The 19,716-nt window shown below is 44.6% G+C and overlaps 1 protein-coding gene across 3 annotated transcripts in view; it reads left to right on the top strand.

The window, feature by feature from the left end:
- Nucleotides 1–19,716, top strand: part of LOC147608687 (pectin acetylesterase 8-like) — a 100,950-nt gene that overhangs the window by 36,797 nt on the left and 44,437 nt on the right. For all 3 annotated transcript variants that reach the window (XM_086788134.1, XM_086788135.1, XM_086788133.1), the window contains 2 exons: nt 14,887–14,947; nt 15,073–15,126. In XM_086788134.1, coding sequence (XP_086644260.1) covers nt 14,887–14,947; nt 15,073–15,126 — 115 coding nt within the window. The remainder of the gene's footprint in view (nt 1–14,886; nt 14,948–15,072; nt 15,127–19,716) is intronic.

Here is a 19,716-nt window from a genome sequence, read left to right as displayed (position 1 = left end):
AATCTGTTCAGGTTGAAGAATCTCTTCCAGCTCATCCACCTCGGGTGGGTCTTCCAAAACCGGCTCAAACGGTGTCGATCCCACATAAGGCCTCAATAGGCTCACATGAAAAGCATTATGCATGTTCCAATGATCTGGGAGTACAAGCCGAAATGCAACATCATTGATCTTCTCCAAGATCTGAAAAGGTCCATAGTACCTGTTGGAAAGTTTAGGGTACTTTCCCTCTTTTCCTGGCCTCTTCCGAAGGTGTGCCTTTTCAAATTTCAGCAAGACCCAATCACCTTGTTTGAATTGTACATCCCTTCTATTCTTATCAGCTGCCTTTTTATTCTTGGTTTGAGACCTCTCTATGGCTGTCCGTACCTGTGCAAATGCAGTATCCAAGTCTCTGACATACTTATCTGCTGCAAAAATCTCATCCTTTGTACGAAGGATGGGTGGTAGTACCACCTTGCCATAGATAATCTCAAAGGGGGCCTTGCCCGTAGAAGTATATACCGTATTGTTGTAGGCAAACTCCACAAGTGGTAAATACTTCTCCCAATCCGATTTGCGGTCGGATACATAAGCTTTCAGCAAGTCGAGGACGGCTAAATTTGCTATTTCACTTTGCCCATCTGTCTGTGGATGGTAAGCTGATGAGAAGTTCAGCTTTGTACCCATATTGTCAAACAATGCGCGCCAAAATAAGCTTGTGGTTCTAGGATCTCTATCCCCCACAATAGATTTAGGCATGCCATGGTGTTTGAATATCTGTGCAAAAACATCCTAGCCATATAATCTGGCTTTATTGTCTTGTGCACGGGAATGAAATGTGCCTGCTTGCTAAACCTGTCAATGATGGTCCAAATAGCATCATTTCTCTGTGGCGTCCTTGGCAAATCCATAATGAAATCCATAGCAATGCTTTCCCATGGTTCATTTGGTATAGGCAAAGGCTGAAGCAATCCAGGTGCTTTATGTCGATCAAACTTGACCTTTTGACATACCATACATTCACGTACATATGCTTCAATATCCTTGCGAATATCTGGCCAAAAGAAATACCTCTCCAAAGCTTGTGGTGTGGCCAAAATGCCTCTATGACCTGCATATGGAGGAGCATGGCACTCATCCATAACCTTATGGTGAAGGTTCTTTACCACACACATACGATTTTGCATCATGAGATATCCATCTCTTATGACATAAGATGGGACAGCAATACCCTCTTGCAAATCAGCCCATACATGTGCAAAATCCTCATCCAGATGATAAGTATTACGCATATCCGATAAGTCCTCATGGTATGCAACTGTAATAGCATGAACCTGTGGTCGTCTAGATAAGGCATCTGCCACCACATTCTTTTTCCCTGGAGTGTGTAAAATCTGAAAATGAAACATTGAGAGGAAATTTGCCCATCTCATATGCTTCTCTGAGAGCTTACTTTGAGTCAAAAAGTATCTCAAACTTTGATGATCAGTTTTGACCATAAAATCTGCCCCTAAAAGATAGTGTTTCCAAATAGTAAGGGCATGAATTACAGCCAACAACTCCTTCTCATAAACCTGTAAGTGAAGCTCTGCATGTTGCAAACGTCTGCTCTCATAGGCAATGGCATGTCCTTCTTGGTTCAAAACAGCCCCTATGCAGTCCCCACATGCATCACATTCCACCACAAAAGGTTTGTGCAAATCCGGAATAATGAGTACGGGTCCCGAGATGATTGCACTCTTCAACTTTTGAAAGGCATCTCTTTCTTCTTGTGTCCATTTAAAGATTGCTTTCTTCTTCGTTAATTCATGTAACGGAGCGGCAATGAAAGCAAAATGCTTGACGAACCTCCTGTAGTAAGCACATAAACCAAGGAAGCTCCTCACTTCATGGACTGATTTCAGCTCTGGCCATTCTTGCATGGCTTGTATCTTTGCGGGATCCATGCGCACACCATCCTGTGATACAATGTGACCAAGATAGTGAATCTCTGGGAGGAAGAATTCACTCTTTTTTGCATTTATATAGAGCTGATTTTCCTTAAGCTCATTAAACACAATAGCCAGGTGCTCACGATGTTGGGCTTCATTCTTTGAGAATACAATAATGTCATCAAAGAATATACCCGTGAACTTTCTATGCTTTCTGAACACCCTGTCCATCATCCTGTTGAAGGTAGCGGGTGCATTTGTAAGGCCAAAAGGCACCACCAAAAACTCATAAAGACCAAAAGCTGTCCTAAATGCAGTCTTGTGTACATCTCGAGGTGCCACTCTCACTTGATGATACCCACTCTTGAGGTCTATACGGCTGAAACATGCCGAACCTTCAAGCTTGTCCAAGATGTCATCAATACGCGGAATGGGAAACCGATTCTTGATGGTTATCTTATTGAGGGCACGGTAATCAACACACATCCTGTAAGTACCATCCTTCTTTTGAACAAGAAGTACCGGCGAGCAATATGGCGAGGAACTAGGCCGAATCAAACCCTTTTCCAAAAGTTCATTCACCTGTGCCATAATCTCTTCTTGTTGACTAGCACTCACCCTGTATGTTGGCCTATTAGGTGGAGAGCTACCGGGAATTAGAGCTATGCAATGATCTTCCGGCCTCTCTGGTAGCAACCTTGCTGGCAAAGCATTCGCAAAACAATCTTTGAACTCATTCAAAAAGTTAAGCTTGTCTTGATCTAATGCACTAATATCAACACTAGAATGTTCAATGGTATCACGTACAAAAACCAAGTAAGAACAAGCTGATTTCTTTATTGCCTTATTAATTTGTACATGGCTTACAAGAGGTATGGTACTTCCAGTAGTACCAGCATCTATAGAGTGCTCACGGCCTCTATGTACAAAGCTGATTTTCTTCTCTTTGTAAGCCTTAATAGGCTCTAAACGGTGATGCCAGGGCATCCCCAACAAAACATCACAACCTGTAAGAGGAGCCACTAAAAAGCTCTCATGGTCGAGGTAGTCCTGTATATGTACACGGAGCTTACCAATGACCGGAGTTACATCAACCTGTTTACCCTCAAAAGCGGCATCTGCATTCATTTGCATTCCCATGTCTTCCACATTGAGACCTATGGCGGCAGCCATCTGTACGGATATAAAGTTATCTGTGGAAGCATCATCAAAAAGAAACAAAGCGGGCTGATCCTTCAATTTGCCCCAAGCCTTGCATATGACTCTACTCTACTCTCGGGCTCATGCCCTGTATTACCCTGCACATCGGGTAAAACATTCACAAGAGGCTTTTCCACATTAGGCTCAGCATTCTTAGGATTCTGTGGGCATTTAGGATATATATGATCTTTACTGCCACACTTAAAGCATTTTCCAGCCTTCCTGTACTCTTCCAATTGCTTTTTTGAGAGCCCAAAATTGTGGCGTTTACCCCCCGGCTTCTTTTCGGAGTCATCCTTTGCATCTCGGCCATCTTTGGGAGCATTCTTAGGTGGCTGTCCACCCTTTTTCTGGTCATAACCAGCCCTGAATTTGCTCTTGTTTTGACCTGCAAATGGCTTATTTGTGGGTGCTTTTATGTGCAAGTTCTCCGCAATCATGGCTGAGTGTATAAGCTCTTGTATGGTATTATTTGGGTACACTCCCAAGCTTTGTTGAATGATGTGATGGAGCCCTGATTCAAACTTCCTCTTCTTCTCGTCCTCTCCAATATTCATGAAGGGAGTAACCTTGAGAAGGACTTTCCAAAACTTTGCTATGTATGAAGCAACGGACTCTCCCTCATCTTGGGACAGCCAATCCCACTCCTTGCGTACATCCTTTGCAAAGTTTGGTGGTAAGAATTGATCATAAAACTGAATTTTGAAAGAAGACCAAGTTGGGGCAGCACTTCCATCAAGTATTTTTGCAAGCCACCAATCACTTGCCGTATCCTTGAGATGCATTCCCACATGCCTGCGCATAGACTTTTCCGAAAAGTCTTCATTGCAAAAAGCTATCTCAAACTGTCTAATGAAAGCAAATGCTTTGGTAGAGTCCATCCGTTCCTGAAAGTTTTCAAACTTTACATCCTTGTCACCGGACTTGAACTCTCGAGGCTTCTTCCTTCTATATGCATCCCTATGTACATCCTGTTCATCTGCATGATGATGATGCCGTGATGAAGATTCACTATCCCTCTTCGTTCTCTCTTGAGCCACACTCTCCAAATGAGTGGAAAGCTCAACACGAGAACGGATATGTCTTCTTGGAGCAAAGCGGGAATGAGTAGAGGATCCCTCATCCTTACTCTTCTCTTGACCTGCATCAAGCCTAGCACCAGGGACTCTTGTCCTTTCAGCATTTGGCACTTGCTGTGCTCTTCCTGCTTGTTGTGCATCACGTGCACCACCACGGGCAGCCATGAGGGGTGGCTTCTTGAAAGCCAAACTACCATCTGCTTCAGTGTATACATCACCCTTAACCATTAGGTATGCAAGTGCAAGCTCTCGGGGTTTCTCAACATCCATTTCCTTTGCAATTGCTTCAAAAGTGACTTCATGGACCGAGGCCTTTGCCTTCGCAGCCAACACCCTTTGTACATCCGGGTCATTTTTCAATGACCTAAGCTCTTCGGTTTCAGCCCTATAGCGTCACACTTGACGCCTCAAAGATTCCAAATCAGAATGCATAGTGTCATGAGTACCTGCATCTCCATAGACATCATTGCCTGCAGCATCTCTTGCATCCCTTGTACCATGAAATTCACGGTCCTGTGTGTTCTCCACACTGTCAGAAATGTGGCTGTCCATGACACTCAAATCAGGTCACCAGTTATGATTCCAAGCCTCAGACCGTTTTCCAATGAGGGGAAAAAACTGAGCTCTGATACCAATGTAACGGGAGGCGGACGCGTGTATTGGAATCGTATAAATGTGAACAAGATTCTGAGCACTTAACACTTGAGCATTACAACCACAAAGCTGAAAATGACAGTACACCACATAAAGGGGCCGATGACCCCCCCCCCCGCTTAGGTTATATTACCAAAAGAGTCTGCAAAGTACAAGATTACGGGTGCCTGGGGATTCACCACCAGCCTGCACCTGATTCTTCCAAATACATTATGAATGAATACATTTCAAACAAGAGAATCTGTAGGTACATCCGCCCTACACAAGCCTCTTCACAGGTACATCCGCCCTGCACAAGAGTATCACAATCCTCACAGGTACTCCACCCTGCACAAGATGTAAATGGATCTTTAGGCCCTGTTTCCACGCGAGAAACTGATCCAGAAACCTGTGTTCTCCGCGAGCAAGTGTCCCCAATGCTTGCCCTAAGTACCTGCTATACCAGGAATCCTTCAAACACATCCATGCTCACATATTCCATTGCTGTCCGGCCTGTTTTGTGCAATAACCAGTCCAAAACAGCAACTTTCTGTCGCGAGAAATCCACCTGCAAAGGGTCCTATAGCCCTGTGGAGGTCCCTAGAGCTGTCCTGTACTGTCCAAGTTGACTTTGGACACCTGTAACCAGCCCAAAACTCGCAATAACCAGAAATTGCAGGTCTGAAATTTACCAACCAGCCCTTTAGAAGAGTGGGGGGATCGTTGTCCAAGCTTGTGTGAGTCCGGGAAGCAAGCAACCAGCCCTGTAGCAACTCCCAAAGCTCCAACCAGCTCTCCAATATGTTGAATAATGAATAAAACAGCCCAAAAGGCCTCTCGAGGGAGGCGCCTTTTTCCAGTGCCACCTAAGGGGCCTGGTGGGTACACATATTGGCTGAAATGTGTCCCCATAAGGTGTCCAGGTAGGTGTCCAGCCCATAGTGCTCCATTTGTCCTGTTTGTATAAGTTTAGGTCCAACCAAATGGGAAATGGCCATAAGCTGTCCGGACTTCATTAATTTTGGCCCAACCAAATGCGAACGCATTATAAGTTGTCCGGCCACTTATTAATGAGTGTGGACCTGCAAACCAATAAACCTTAGTAGTAAATGAAGTAAGCTGTAAATTGAGTGTGGACGCACTTACCACCTGCAAAACCCATAAGCCCACAGTTTTAGGCCCAAAGAGGAGTGCACACACGTGTCCACAAGGTGCCCGGGCGTCCCCGGTCCCTCGGACTTCACAAGCCAAAATAACAAGCATTGTCTAGGCAGCAAGACAATGTCACACAAAGTAAAATAAAGTTATGGCAGATTTAAGGGAAAAAAAAAAGATCGTGGACATCCTTGTGCAGGAGGTCCAGGAAATTTTGGGGGTTTGGCAAAAATCCCTTTTGCATGGGAAATTGCAGGGGCAAATTTGCATGGAGAGTATTTTCTGCAGAATTGCCAAAAAATCAACATGCTGCTTTGATTGAAATTTGGGGGTTTTTCAAGCTGAGGTCAAAATCAGCAAATTGAGCCTCTTTCAATTGCAAAAATTTGGGGCTTTTGTGAAAATTGAGCCTCTTTCAATTGACAAAGCACATCAATCAGCTAATGTAATTCAGGAAGAGTACACTTTTTTGGTCACATGCACTAGTGACACACCAAGTGCTTTAGACAATGATAGTCTTGCATTGCATACATCTGACAGACAGGATGTATCATGGTATTTTGATAGTGGTGCTTCGAGCCACATCACTTCATGCAAAGATGTATTTCAGCACTTGGTTTATGCTTCAAATGGCCGCACTGTATCATGTGCAGATCATACCACATATCCAATAAAGGGAATTGGCAAAGTCATACTTATTGTAGCCAATGGTGCCAATATATGTATGAAAAATGTGCTGTATGTTCCAGGGATAAAGAAAAATCTGCTCTCCGTCGTCTCAACCATAAACGACCAAGGTTTAAAGGTTGAATTTGAAGATGGGAAGTGTTTGGTAAAAGACCCATCAAAGGGTTATGAAATAGTCAACTCTGGAACACGATACAAAGGCTTGTATAAGCTGGACAGCTATGACAAGCGTACTTATGATGCAAATACAGTGGCTGCCCACACTCTTGCTATGCATGATGCAGAGCTATGACATGCACATTTTGGGCATGTAAATTTTCAGAGTTTGATGCTTTTGCAGAAGCATCATATGGTTGATAATATGCCGCCTCTTGAGTCTCCAACAAGACATGTATGTGAGGGGTGTATTTTGGGAAAGATGCATCGAAAACCATTCCCCAAGGATGGAGCTGTTAGAGCTGAAAGTAAATTACAGCTCATACACAGTGATGTATGTGGTCCAATGAGGACACCATTCATAGGGGGGCATCATTATTTCGTCACATTCATTGATGACCACTCCAGGTTTACTTGGAGTGGTCATCAATGAAAGCGAAAGCAGAGGTGTTTACATGCTTTCGACACTTTGTAGCAATGGCTGAAAATATGTGTGGATGTAAAGTCCAAACACTCCGCTTAGATAGAGGTGGAGTCTTGGAGAATACATGTCAAATGTATTCAAGGATTATATGCTTCAAAAGAGCATCAAACACCAATGTAGTGTGACTTATACACTGCAGCAGAATGGTGTAGCTGAGAGAAAAATAGATCTCTCATGGAGATGGCAAGATGCATGGTGAAAGCACAAAAGTTGCCTCACGATTTTTGGACGGAAGCTGTAATGTGTGCCACTCACGTGTTGAACATGTGTCCAGCAAAAGCTTTGAAAACCATAACACCATTTGAGGCTTGGTATAGCCGAAAGCCAAAAGTGGATTATATGTGTACATTTGGATGTTTGGCATATGCACATGTGCCAGAACAACTCCGAACAAAGCTAGATGATAAAGCTATGAAATGCATTTTTGTGGGCTACAGCAATGAGAGCAAAGGATACCATCTTTATAATCCATCAACACGCAGGATTTTTGTCAGTAGAGATGTGGTATTTGCTGAAAATTCAGTACAACCCATGTACAGCTTGTATAAAAGTCATGATACAGGCATACATGACATGTTTGATGGGCTGTTACCCTTTGCAATTAGGGGGGATTCAGATCAGCCAGCCCCTACACAAGAAAATCCTCATGTAGAACATGTGGAACACCCAACCATTCAGCCCCCTTCTATGGAAGAAGTGGAAGATCTTGTCAGGGAAGAGCAAATAGCCATAGACACAGCCAAGTCGGTGCCAAGATGATTGCTGAAAACTTTGCAAGTAAGCAAACTTGCATCTCCAGTCACAGGTAGAACAAGGGGTAGCTCCAGCCATGCATTGAATATGCATTATGGGGAGTCTGCATTAGCCATGGGTGGTCTCTTTGATTCAGAAGAGCCTTCTTCTTATGAAGAAGCACATGAGAATGAGCACTGGGTGCAAGCTATGCAAGATGAATCTCTTCTATCATAAAGAATAATACTTGGGATCTTGTGGAATTGCCGAAAGACAAGCATGTCATTGGAACAAAGTGGGTGTACAAAGTCAAAAGGAAGTCTGATGGTACTATTGACAGGTACAAAGCAAGACTTGTGGCTAAAGGCTACTCTCAGAAAAAGGGAATAGATTATGAGGAGACTTTTGCTCCTATTTCCAGAATGACTACAATAAGATCAGTGATTGCATTGGCTGCACATAAAGGATGGAAAGTGCATCAATTGGACATCAAAACTGCATTCTTAAATGGGGATTTACAGGAGGAAGTATATTTAAATCAGCCCATTGGTTTTGTAGTTCCTGGTGAGGAACATAAAGTATGTAGGTTACACAAAGCATTGTATGGGTTAAAGCAAGCTTCAAGAGCTTGGTATGATAAAATACATGCTCATCTAACCAGCCAAGGTTATGTGAATAGTCCAACTGAAAGCACATTGTATGTGAAGAAAATCGGTGCCGATATTCTCATTGTCATCTTGTATGTAGATGACATGCTCATTACAGGGACTAGCAAAGCACAAATTTCAGATTTGAAAGCTGATTTGAAAGCTGAATTTGATATGTCAAATTTGGGGTCTTTACACTACTATCTCGGCATACAATTTATGCATGCAGATGATGGCATTGTTATGCAGCAAACTAAGTACATAAAAAGTTTGCTAAAAAGGTTTCACATGGATGAATGTAAGCCCATTTCTACTCCAGTAGAACAAGGTGTACGGCTTACTGTGCATGATATTGGAGAGCCTTTTGAGGCCGGCATTTACAGCCAGGCAGTGGGATGCCTCATTTACTTGTGTAACACAAGGCTTGACATTTCTTTTGGGGTGTCTTTGTTGAGCAAATTCATGCACAGCCCAGGCACAAAGCATTGGCAAGCAGTCAAACGCATTTTTCGTTATCTTTAGGGTACCCTGGATCTTGGTTTGTTCTATCCCGGGGGGGGGACAGCTTGCAGCTTTATGCATACAGTGATTCAGATTGGGCTGGTGATTATGATACTAGGCAATCCACCAGTGGGAATTGTTTTTTTCTTGGCAGTTCATGCATATCTTGGTTGAGCAAAAAGCAACCCACTGTTGCCACATCTACCTGCGAGGCTGAGTACAGGGCAATCTTCATAGCTACAGTAGATTGTGTATGGTTGAGGAGACTATTGGCTGATCTTTGTGAGTGTCAGTAGACACCCAGCACCATTCTCACTGATAGCCAGAGTGCTATGGCCGTGGCACGAAATCCCGTATTTCATGCACGTACCAAGCACATTGAGATTCATTATCACTATGTCAGAGAGAGGTTACATGCACAGGGGAGATTAGTTTATCTTATTGCCCTACACAAGATAATGTTGCAGATCTATTCACAAAGGCTTTACCTCGAGAAAAGTTTGAAGCTTTCCGCAAAGCTTTAGGCTTACTCTCATATAGAGAGTGATCTGCTACCTTGTACACGTTCACACTTTCACTACAGGGGGGATTTGTAGGCATATGTCACTTATGGTAGTGCAATGTGTGAGCAGGGCTTAACCAAGGGAACTTTTTCCCATGTGGGTTTTCCCCTCGGATATCAAGTGTGAAAGGACACTCTATCCATATAATATTTTGTACTTCTATATTATATGGATGTGACACACATGCAGGGGTTGACTTGCATTTTGTGGCTACCACACTTTTGGAATCATGTAAGGCAAAAGTGGCTGCAGGTGAGAAGGAAATGCATTCATGGGCTGAATTTGCCAATGCCACAAAGAAACAAATTGAGGAAGTCAACCCATGGATTGAAGTAGTAAAAAAGCAGAAGGATACACCCATCAATAAAGTAGAGGTGATGAATGCTACATTGAAAGAGGAAGCCAAGAGACGGACACATGCCTTACATGTACGCGTAGTTGGGTGGGAAGATAAGGGAAATCCCCAAGAGGATGCAAAAGCTCTTGCAACAAAAATTGGAGCCACTGATGTACCCATTACCGGAGCATGGCGAGTAGGTGGGCGAAGATATTGATCATCAGGTTTGGTGACTTGGAGAAGAAGAAGGCCTTCTCCTCCAAAAGGATGGCCCTTAAGGGGGAAAAGATTTATTTGGATGAGGACCTTACACCGGCACAGATAGCACACCGGAAGGAACACATGCCGCATGTGCTTGAGGCAAGGAAAGAGGGGAAATGGGCGGTATACAGAGATGGCCGAGTCATCATTACGGAGAGGAGGTCCGCTTGACAGTATGCGGCCTATGAGACCTTGCGATTCACGGTGTGGAATTGCAACAATGGAGCCCTTAGAACAGATGCAAGATACTTTGAGGATACTTTCAGACACGGTGATATTGCTATGTATACGGAGACCCATCAGTGCACAAACAAGAGGCTTCCTGACGTGCGGGGTTATAGATGGGAATCAGTTTTCTGCCCACAGCCACGCACAGTGGGAGGTACCAGAGGATATGGAGGAGTGGCAATACTTTTCAGGGAGGAGCTTCGTGATAAAATACATGTGGTACATAGAGATGCAGATGCGAGGTACATGTGGGTCTGTATATGCAGAGAGGGACTCCGCGAGCTATATGTGGCGGTATGCTACTTTCCCCCAGCCCACTCTAGGTTTGCACGATTAGGAGAGTCGCCCCATACGCCACGATATGATGATATCATGAGGTTTGCCAGCATGGGAGACATATTACTATTCAGCTCCAATTTGGGGCCCAGCATACATCACAGATCTCTGAGAGGGACGGATGAGGGATGGAGGCAAATGGAGAGACCACTGATTATGATGATTGCCCACATGATTCGGAGCAAATCATCAGTACCACATGACATTGTTCGGGCTGATCTGGGTGCCGCACCAGTAGTAACCGAGGCCCTATTCCAGGCAGTTACCTTTTTACAGCATCTATGGGAGCTCCCTCAGCAGAGGTACTCCTGATTGGCATTGACCTCATCCATACAGTTGGCAGAGGATGGAGATACTCATTGCTGTACGCTCAGATGAGATCATGGTTTGACCTACATGGTTTGCAGATAGAGGCACTACCACCCTTTCAGTACAGTCTGGATTGTCCATTTTTTGATCTCACCCGCTTAGAGCAAAACCACGTGATCAGGATGGATATCATCAGAGTGGACATAGAGAGGACATGGACTAGTCCCCTTGAGCCCTTAGGCACGAAAATGGCTCATTACAAGAGCCATTTTCTACACCTCTCACCAGATGATTTTATCACCTGCCCGGCATACATGGATGTACACCTATCACATGGGATACGTTGTGCCATTGGACAGATGTGGACCTCATCACACCAGCTATGGATTGAGATAGGGCAATATGTGCATCAGATCTTGGATGTCAGCTATGCTACCAAGAGGCAGAGACAGAGGAACACTACGTTTGCCGATGTACAGTCTATTAAGAGATCTGAGGGAGATATCACTGCCTCTTCCGAGAGGGTTTTGGGCCGTTACGCAGGGTCATGGAGTTTGAGGATCAGAGATGCCAGGGATTGTTCCTACTTGAGCTCAGGAGACACAGAGAGACCCTCTTGGCAGACAGGAGACCGAGCCATGATGTACCTAGACTGAGGACCCTGACAAATTTCTTCGGTACTAGCACCAGCAACCCACCCCACACACCTCCTGATACCTCCTCCATTGGGCCATCAGGGCACCGACCACGCTCCCAGGGAGTCACCACTGTCGTGCTCGTCGGCCACGCCCACCAGGATCCCGACCACGGCATCCTCACCATCGCCAGATCAGACCATTATTGCTTGGCATCGGAGGCGCCTACCTCGCTTCTAGGACCTCTCCATTCTAGACAACCCCATGGCAGAGATACTTGATCTAAGGAGAGGGCAACACTTCAACTGATCAGCATACATGGATCTGCCTGATATACATTTTTCAGTATTTTCCAATATTTTCTACTCAGTATCATTCCGGAGTCTTACAATTCTGCTCTTATAACTGTAAGACAATCAGTTTATTGTACTTTTTAGGCTCGTTTAGTTGTTCTCTTTGATGAGACACCAACTTCAGATGCACTCTTAGTTTTGGCCTCATAGGCCATTATGGCCTCTTAGAGACGTTAATATATCATTTCATTTCTCTCTCATTTCTGTGTGAGCTTCTTCTTCCTGCACCTAACCCTAATTTGCAAGTTTCTGTGCGTGTGAGTGTTTGAGTCCAACACCAACATTTTGATCCAAGAGAAATTTGATGAAGTCTTCATTGCTTGGTAGAAGCATTGCTTGGTGGAAGCATTGCTTGGTGGAAACGTTTCTGTAGGAGTTGTCTTCCTTGTAGAACTCTTCTTCAATATCTTCCTTGTAACTTCGTGTGATGATGTCTTTGCTGACATTGTGGAGGCCTGAGTGGTTTTTCTTGACTCTAGTTTTACCATCCACGGAATGCTCTCACTTTAGGGTAGCACTTGCACCTTTGATACCAATGTAGCATGGAATCGGTTGATCATCGTAATGTGCAACAAAGCCTTCTTTATGTCCGTGAGTCTGTGCAATTCCACTTAGAGAGAGAGAGAGTAGAAGAGAGAGAGAAAGCAGATAAGAGTCGACACAGTATTGGGTCCCAATTTACCCACTGAAGGCCCCCCCCTGCAAGTAGGAGTATTTGCTTATATTTCTTTGGAGAACTTACAATGAAAGTGAATGATGACTGAGGACTGCCAAACGCAAGGACGATGTAGACCAAATGCAGGCTGATCCAAATGCTGTCCAAGCTCCGTTGAATTGCTCTTCAATGACCAGTATGCAATCCCAAAACTGAGGGATGCACATACGCTGGCTGAATACTGAAGATGCTCTTCGTGGAGCACTTGGGAATGCTGGAACTGCTTGGTACTAATGTTGAACTTTTCTGATGATGAATGAATAAATGAGGAAGTAAGTGCTGCTTTTATATGCTCCTAGGCTGCTGGTCAGCCAGTAGGACTGACACATGCGGACTCTCTATGGCTGTGGAGAGTGACCTATGTAGCTCGTGCCCGGCACATCCCGGACTGGGGCTCACAATGGGGCCACGGCATACAACAATATTCCTAAAAAGGTAAATCCTAGTGATGAATGATGCACTGATGTAGAGCCAGTGTGTCACATAGCACTCTAGTGTAGGGTGCATGTGACACAACTTATAGACTTTTCCAGTTCGCATTAAGTGAGAGTCTTTCAGGATTCTCAAGTAAATCCATTGGCCTTCTTTCGGGGCTCTAGCTGATCCTTTTTGGTTTAGCATGAAATTACGCTGTCTTGCGCATGCCCTCTTGCAAATTGCAGCATCTCTTGGTGCTCTTTCAAGAAGTCAACCACAACACCAACTTGGACTCTCTCTAAGCCAATCATCTACGAGGCTCTAGGTTGATAACCATACATCATCATAAAAGGGCTCATCTTAGTAGTAGAATTCTTAGCACTGTTGAAAGCAAACTCTACTAACGGAAGATACTCCACCCAATCAGACCATCTCACAGAGACATATGCATGCAGCATGTCCTCTATGGTCTAATTCACTCGCGATGTCTGTCCCAGACTCATGATATCAGACTCAGGATGACCAAATGAGCTCATACTCAGCTTTGTTCCAATTTCTTCTTTCCAAATCTTGAAAAGGATAGGTGGTGTGATTTCTAACGTAGAATTACCTCTGAGAGTGAGAGTTCATCTAGTTTTCCACGCGAATATACTCAAGGAAAACTTGGGAGGTGAGGATAATTCGGTTTCACCTTAGGAACTCGTGGAAGTTGAGGATTTGACCGATGTTCCACTAAGCCAAAGATCATATTGGATGTCAAGGAAAGAAAGCCAAGGAACAAGCTGATTTCTGAATATATAAGCTAGTCAACTTGGAAGTTAGTTTTAGGCAAAGGTTCCTGAACTTCATTTCCGAGGATGTAAATGTTTGAGCGGAGGAAGTATGTTATGTGCTGGCTGACCTAGAGTTGGTGAACCTAACCTAGAGCCCAAGAAAAACCTGATGAGTTAGAAAAATCAAGCTAAAGATAGGGGGTTAAGGCGTGCTTTAATGAATTTGCTATTTTTAGCTAGCTTGTTACTATAAAAGAGTGCGCTGCCTAAGGATTGGGGATAGTTGGTGAGTACCTGGACTGACGGATCCCAAATCTGTTGATCCATAGCCATAGCAAATAGTTCTAGCCAAAGGCTCCCTAGGGCAGGTTCTAGTGGAATGTGATGCCAAAGCTAATTTTCTGGAGTTTGGTGGCATTTCACCTAAACCCCAAGGCTTCGGGGCAATCTCCAGATAGGAGATCTATGGTTGGGTGGTGAGCTAGCCTACATAACCCTTACGGATTCTGACTTTATTTATGATCAAGTTTGAGTTTAGGGTAAATCTTGGCTGGTTAGGTTAGGAAGAGACTTCACATGCACAATCTTATATAACCCCTTTGTCTCTCAGCTTTTGAAGCTCTAGATCCCTTGGCATGTATTAAAAAAATCTGCTGCTTTGTTTTCCCAGCTTTTTCCACTCTTTTGCTTTTGCCTTGCTTTTTGCGTATGGTAATGTAACTCAAATCAAATTCTAAAAACATGTGCTGTTGGACATTATATCATTTGTACACAGACCAGATATTAATGGTAATCAGCTAGTGCAGTCTTACTTCAGAGAAGTTGTAACATTGCAGGTATTGTTTTGGCAGACCACTAATTTGATGTTTACCATTGTGTCCTAAGATGAGACTTTGTCATTGTTGTTATCTCATGTTTAAAACTTGAAGCCAGTGTCATGATTGCCTCTACCGTGTTGCAGAACATAGGTGGTAGTCTTCCTAACGGATGCACTGCTGAAAGAGATGCTGGACAGGTAATACTCTTTCTTTCTCTTTCTTTATTTATTTTTCTTCTTTCTTTCTCTTATCAACACAAGTTGGATTTTCACTTACAATTCGATATCACAGACCATGATTTTGCACTGCTCTTTTGGTCCCATGGGCCATAGTTGGTCTCTATGGGCGTTAATACTATCATCACATCATCTCTAATGTTTGGCCACTGACTCCCCTAAAACCTTGTCCCATAGTACTCAATGTTGGAGTCTGGACCTTTTGAGGGGGCAAAAGTTCAGAACACGCTGCAAATGCAGACCTATGATTTTCAATCTCATGGCTCTCTAGGGCAAGTCTAAAAGTAGATGCCTGATTTCTGGTCTTAGATGTCTTACCGAGCACATGATCTTTCCTCATTCAGGTAGAGAGTGCCCCATGTAATAGTATGGGAAGAGGCCTTGTCCACAGTGAATATGTGGAGAATCCGATGCGAAACCTGCTGAGCCTTCGGGGATGGCCACATCTTGGACATGCTGCTGGTCTACCGCGAATTGCCAACCATGTGCCAACCACCAAACTCCAATGGGCTAGAAACCACAAAAAGAGGGCGATCTTCCGAGGTTGAAAACTGTCCCAGAGCCTCTTCCAGAAATCTGAGAGAAAGCACAGTAAGAGGCCTTGAGATTGCCAGTGTCCTGCTGCTGCCGGGGTGCCCTGAACCTCGGGCATCTGGATGTCAGAATGCACAGAGGAAATAAGAGATAACGGCTGTAGATAACAAAATGCAGAAGAGAGGAGAGAGAAGCTGTATAAACTCTGCTCTATACACAAGATCGACAGGCTGCCACACATGTCCATGACTGGTAAAATCCAGTCGGCCAGCACATGGGAAGTCGGGTAGTACAAGAGCTCAGTTGGCCAGTACAGTCAGCCCCCCATGACCAGTAAAAGTAGGGAAAACATGGAAAATGGGGGGAAAATGAGAAAATACTCTGGGCGGGCACACAACAAAGGCCCTCTGAGAGCACTATGGTACAGATAGGAGATGACTGCTAACACCCCCTCTCAGCTCCTGGATGTGGAACCAACCCCAATGAGCTGGAATGTTGCCGGAGCATAGCTTGAGGTAGAGACTTCATGAAGAGGTCCGCCGCATTGTCCTCCATTGAACAAAACTCTAGCAAGATGTCACCGGCAAAAAATTTCTCACAAACAAAGTGACTCTGGATGACCACGGGTTTTGCTAGTGGAAACCAATCTTGCCAAGTAACCTTTGCAACCTTACCACCTCGCAAGCAGCACCGCAAGCAGCCCGGTACTCTACCTTTGTAGACGACAAGGCAAAAGTTGGCTGCCTCTTGCTGCTCCATGAAACAGCTCCTAAGCCAAGGGTAAATCCATAGCCTGATGTAAATCTCCTCGTGTCTGGATCTCCTCCCCAATTTGAGTCACTCCAATCGTGGAGTCGGACTCCATCAGTAGTTCCCCCTCTAGTGTCATAGAAGAGTCCAAGATCCTTTGTACCCTGAAGATACCACAAGATCCACAATCTTGTGTCCCAATGAGTCTTCAAAGGCGTCTGCATAAATGAGCTCAACAGCCCCACCGGGAGGCTCAAGTCCTATCTGGTGTTCAACAACCAAATCAATGAACCGAACCGCTTTCAATACAAGGAGACATCAACTTGCTCACAAGGATCATCAACTGTAACTTTGGTATGCCAAGTCCTGGAAACCTACCGAAGATCATTCAAGGCCTTCCGGGACTCGTAAACCACCCCCTCTGAACTCGGAACCTCAAAGCCTGGAGGCTGCTCACCTCGTCTTGCAAGTCACCATCTGCCACTTGCATGGCTTTCCTACAAGTCCCCTTGGAAAGGGCTTCCTCAACTGCAGGAGGCTCTTTGTCCCGAATGATACGAGACATCAATTACCTGTAAAGGCTCCTATGACTGACGAATGCAAGAACTGGAATGTTCCTGCCTGCTGCCATCATTTGGCAAGCCATCCCTTCTGTTCCCGGAAAGCCTGGCACTGCAGCGTATCCACATTCAAGTGGTCATGACGAAACTGCCACATATCACCTAACTGAGAACTTGAAAGAGAGTGTTGAGAGTTTGTAAATCCCATTTTTCACTCCGCCTTCCCATACAACCTGGCCTAACGCTTTGTCCCAGAGAGCAACAAAATGCTCACCAAAATCCACTCGTACACCAGTCTTGCAAACCTCATGCACAGACAACATATGAAAACCAAGGGATGGGACAAAAAGAACTCGGGAGGAATGCTTTCCCCTCTGCCACCCATCGGGAATGATCTCTAACTTGCCCTCACTGTGCATAGGGATAGTGGACTCGTCACCAATCAGAATGTGACTTGCATGCCTTCGAAGATCTTGTAATAACTCTCGGGAAGGAGTCATGTCCCTGGAAGCACCATTGTCTAGAATCCAGTCCCGAGTGTCCCCAGCGATGAGTCCAACCGCCTCCCTGCTTGAAGTTGATGAAACGCCGGTGTCCATAATCTCCAAGTACACAAAAGTTGGAGTCTTTACGGTTACTGTTGAGGAATCTGCACCCTTCTCGATGCTCCGCTTAGGACATTTCCTCCAAGAGTGGCCTCTCTCGCCACAATTGTTACAAGTCCTCTTTGCCTTCAAGGCGTCACGATCCAAGTCGGGCTCCTGCTCAGAAGACTTCTCCTGTGAAGACTTCCCTTTGCCCTTACTGCAGCCTTGCGATTGTTGGACAGTCAAGGCCTCAGAACCTCTGCCCTACGGAGGGATCGTAAGACGCTCTTCCTAGTCCAAGACCGTAGGCACAAGCTCCTTCCATGTGATGGTGATGAGCCTGCCATTGGTGATCAAAGAGGAGTAGAAAGTTGAGTACTGAGAGGTCAGATGAGACAACAAAGTGATGGCCATGTCCTTTGAAGATATCTTCTTCCCAGCTTGAAGAACCTCTTGCTGAAGAGTCTACAACTTGTTGATGTGCTCTCGCATCGTCGAAGTCTTTATAGGATCCATCACCCGTATTTGCACCTCCAAGGAAATCCGCTTCATGGGTGATACCCTGTTATACAGAGAAGCCAAATGTTGCCAAATCCCTCTGGCCAGTGTCATATGTTTAATATGATTAATGTAACTTGGTTGAACACAATGCTAATCAATATACTTAAATACACTAAGATTTGATGGACACTTGCTCAAATACAAGAAGTAATTTGCTGAATTGACAAGAGACACACAATGAGCCGGAACGGCTGACCCCTCCCTCAAATAAAGTGTATTGATCTTGGGAGAATCAAGTACATAGTGTCCTGGGCATTTCTGACCAGATTTCCATACCAATGCATATGAATACAGTATTGCAAACAAGTGGTTGTCGATGTAGACTTGCAACCCACACTACCCTCCCAAGTGCTCATGTTCCTTACCATCTGCTCTCTATTGTTCCACCAACACATGGTAGCAACAATCTACAAGAGAGCACGTAGGACAAGAGAACACTACATAAGGTATGTGATCTTGTAATCCGGTTCCTACTTGCTTCCATATTTAAGCATAAAAGATTACCAATTGCAAGTAGAGTCGATGACATCGGAAGTCTTCGCGATGGAAGTCCTTGGAGTGATGAGATCTTCGATTTGTCACATTTCTTCTCGACAAAAGTCTTCAAGAGGATGAAGGGAACCTTGGGAAAGCTTCCCCTATGGTTCAACTTGAGAAAGGAGGGCTGAAATTAGGGTTTTCAACAAAAAGACCAGAAATTACAGCAGTAAAGAGAGACGTTTTGCTGAATTTCAGTCATTGGGAGTGTGTAGGAGAGTGATTAGCATCCGGAAACACTCTTGGAAGCTTGAGAAACACCTTAGCAAGCTTGGAAATGGAGTTGGGAATTAGAAAAGTGCGGAAAATGCAGCCCAACAGCCCTCATCTCAAGGAGGCGCCAATCTCTAGAGAGAGGAGGAAGAGTGATGTGGTGAGTTGTCCAGTGTAGGTGGCAGGTAGGTGCTTTGTGGAGCAAGCTAGAGTGGACACATGGCTGGTTACTCCCTTTGTACAAAGGGGATAAGAATTGGGCGGTGGACATTGGGTTTTGTCTACCTCGGGACATCAGTGTGTGTGAACACCGGGCTGGTCATAATTTATAAGTGAGTTTTGGTCACCCAAAATTTAATGAAGTGTATACACACTCACTTATAAATTAGTGCTAACTCGTAAGGCTAGGTTTATGACCAATACTTCCCACCTGTCACATGCGACATAACCATGTTAGTAGATAGATTCACACACACGGTTCGCGGGTGGGCGTCCCACATGAAAAGCATTGTGTATGTGCCAATGACTAGGTAATGCCAATCTGAAAGCTACTTCATTGATCTTATTGATGACTCGAAAAGGCCCATAGTACCTGGTTGCAAGCTTAGGATATGCACCCTCTTTGCCAAGCCTCTTTGCAAGTCTTGCTTTCTCAAATTTCAGCAATACCCAATCATTCTCTTTAACATCCAATTGCCTTCTATGCTTGTCGGCATGTCTTGTGACCTTACAATGGTTGTCCACACCTGAGCAAAAGCAATATCCAAGTCTCTTACATACTCATCAGTTGCAAATATCTCATCCTTTGT

Source organism: Cibotium barometz, chromosome 52, assembly GCF_041138505.1.
Source record: "Cibotium barometz isolate CiBa-2024 chromosome 52, ASM4113850v1, whole genome shotgun sequence".
NCBI classification, from domain to species: domain Eukaryota; kingdom Viridiplantae; phylum Streptophyta; class Polypodiopsida; order Cyatheales; family Cibotiaceae; genus Cibotium; species Cibotium barometz.
This window is presented reverse-complemented; position numbering and strand designations above follow the sequence as displayed.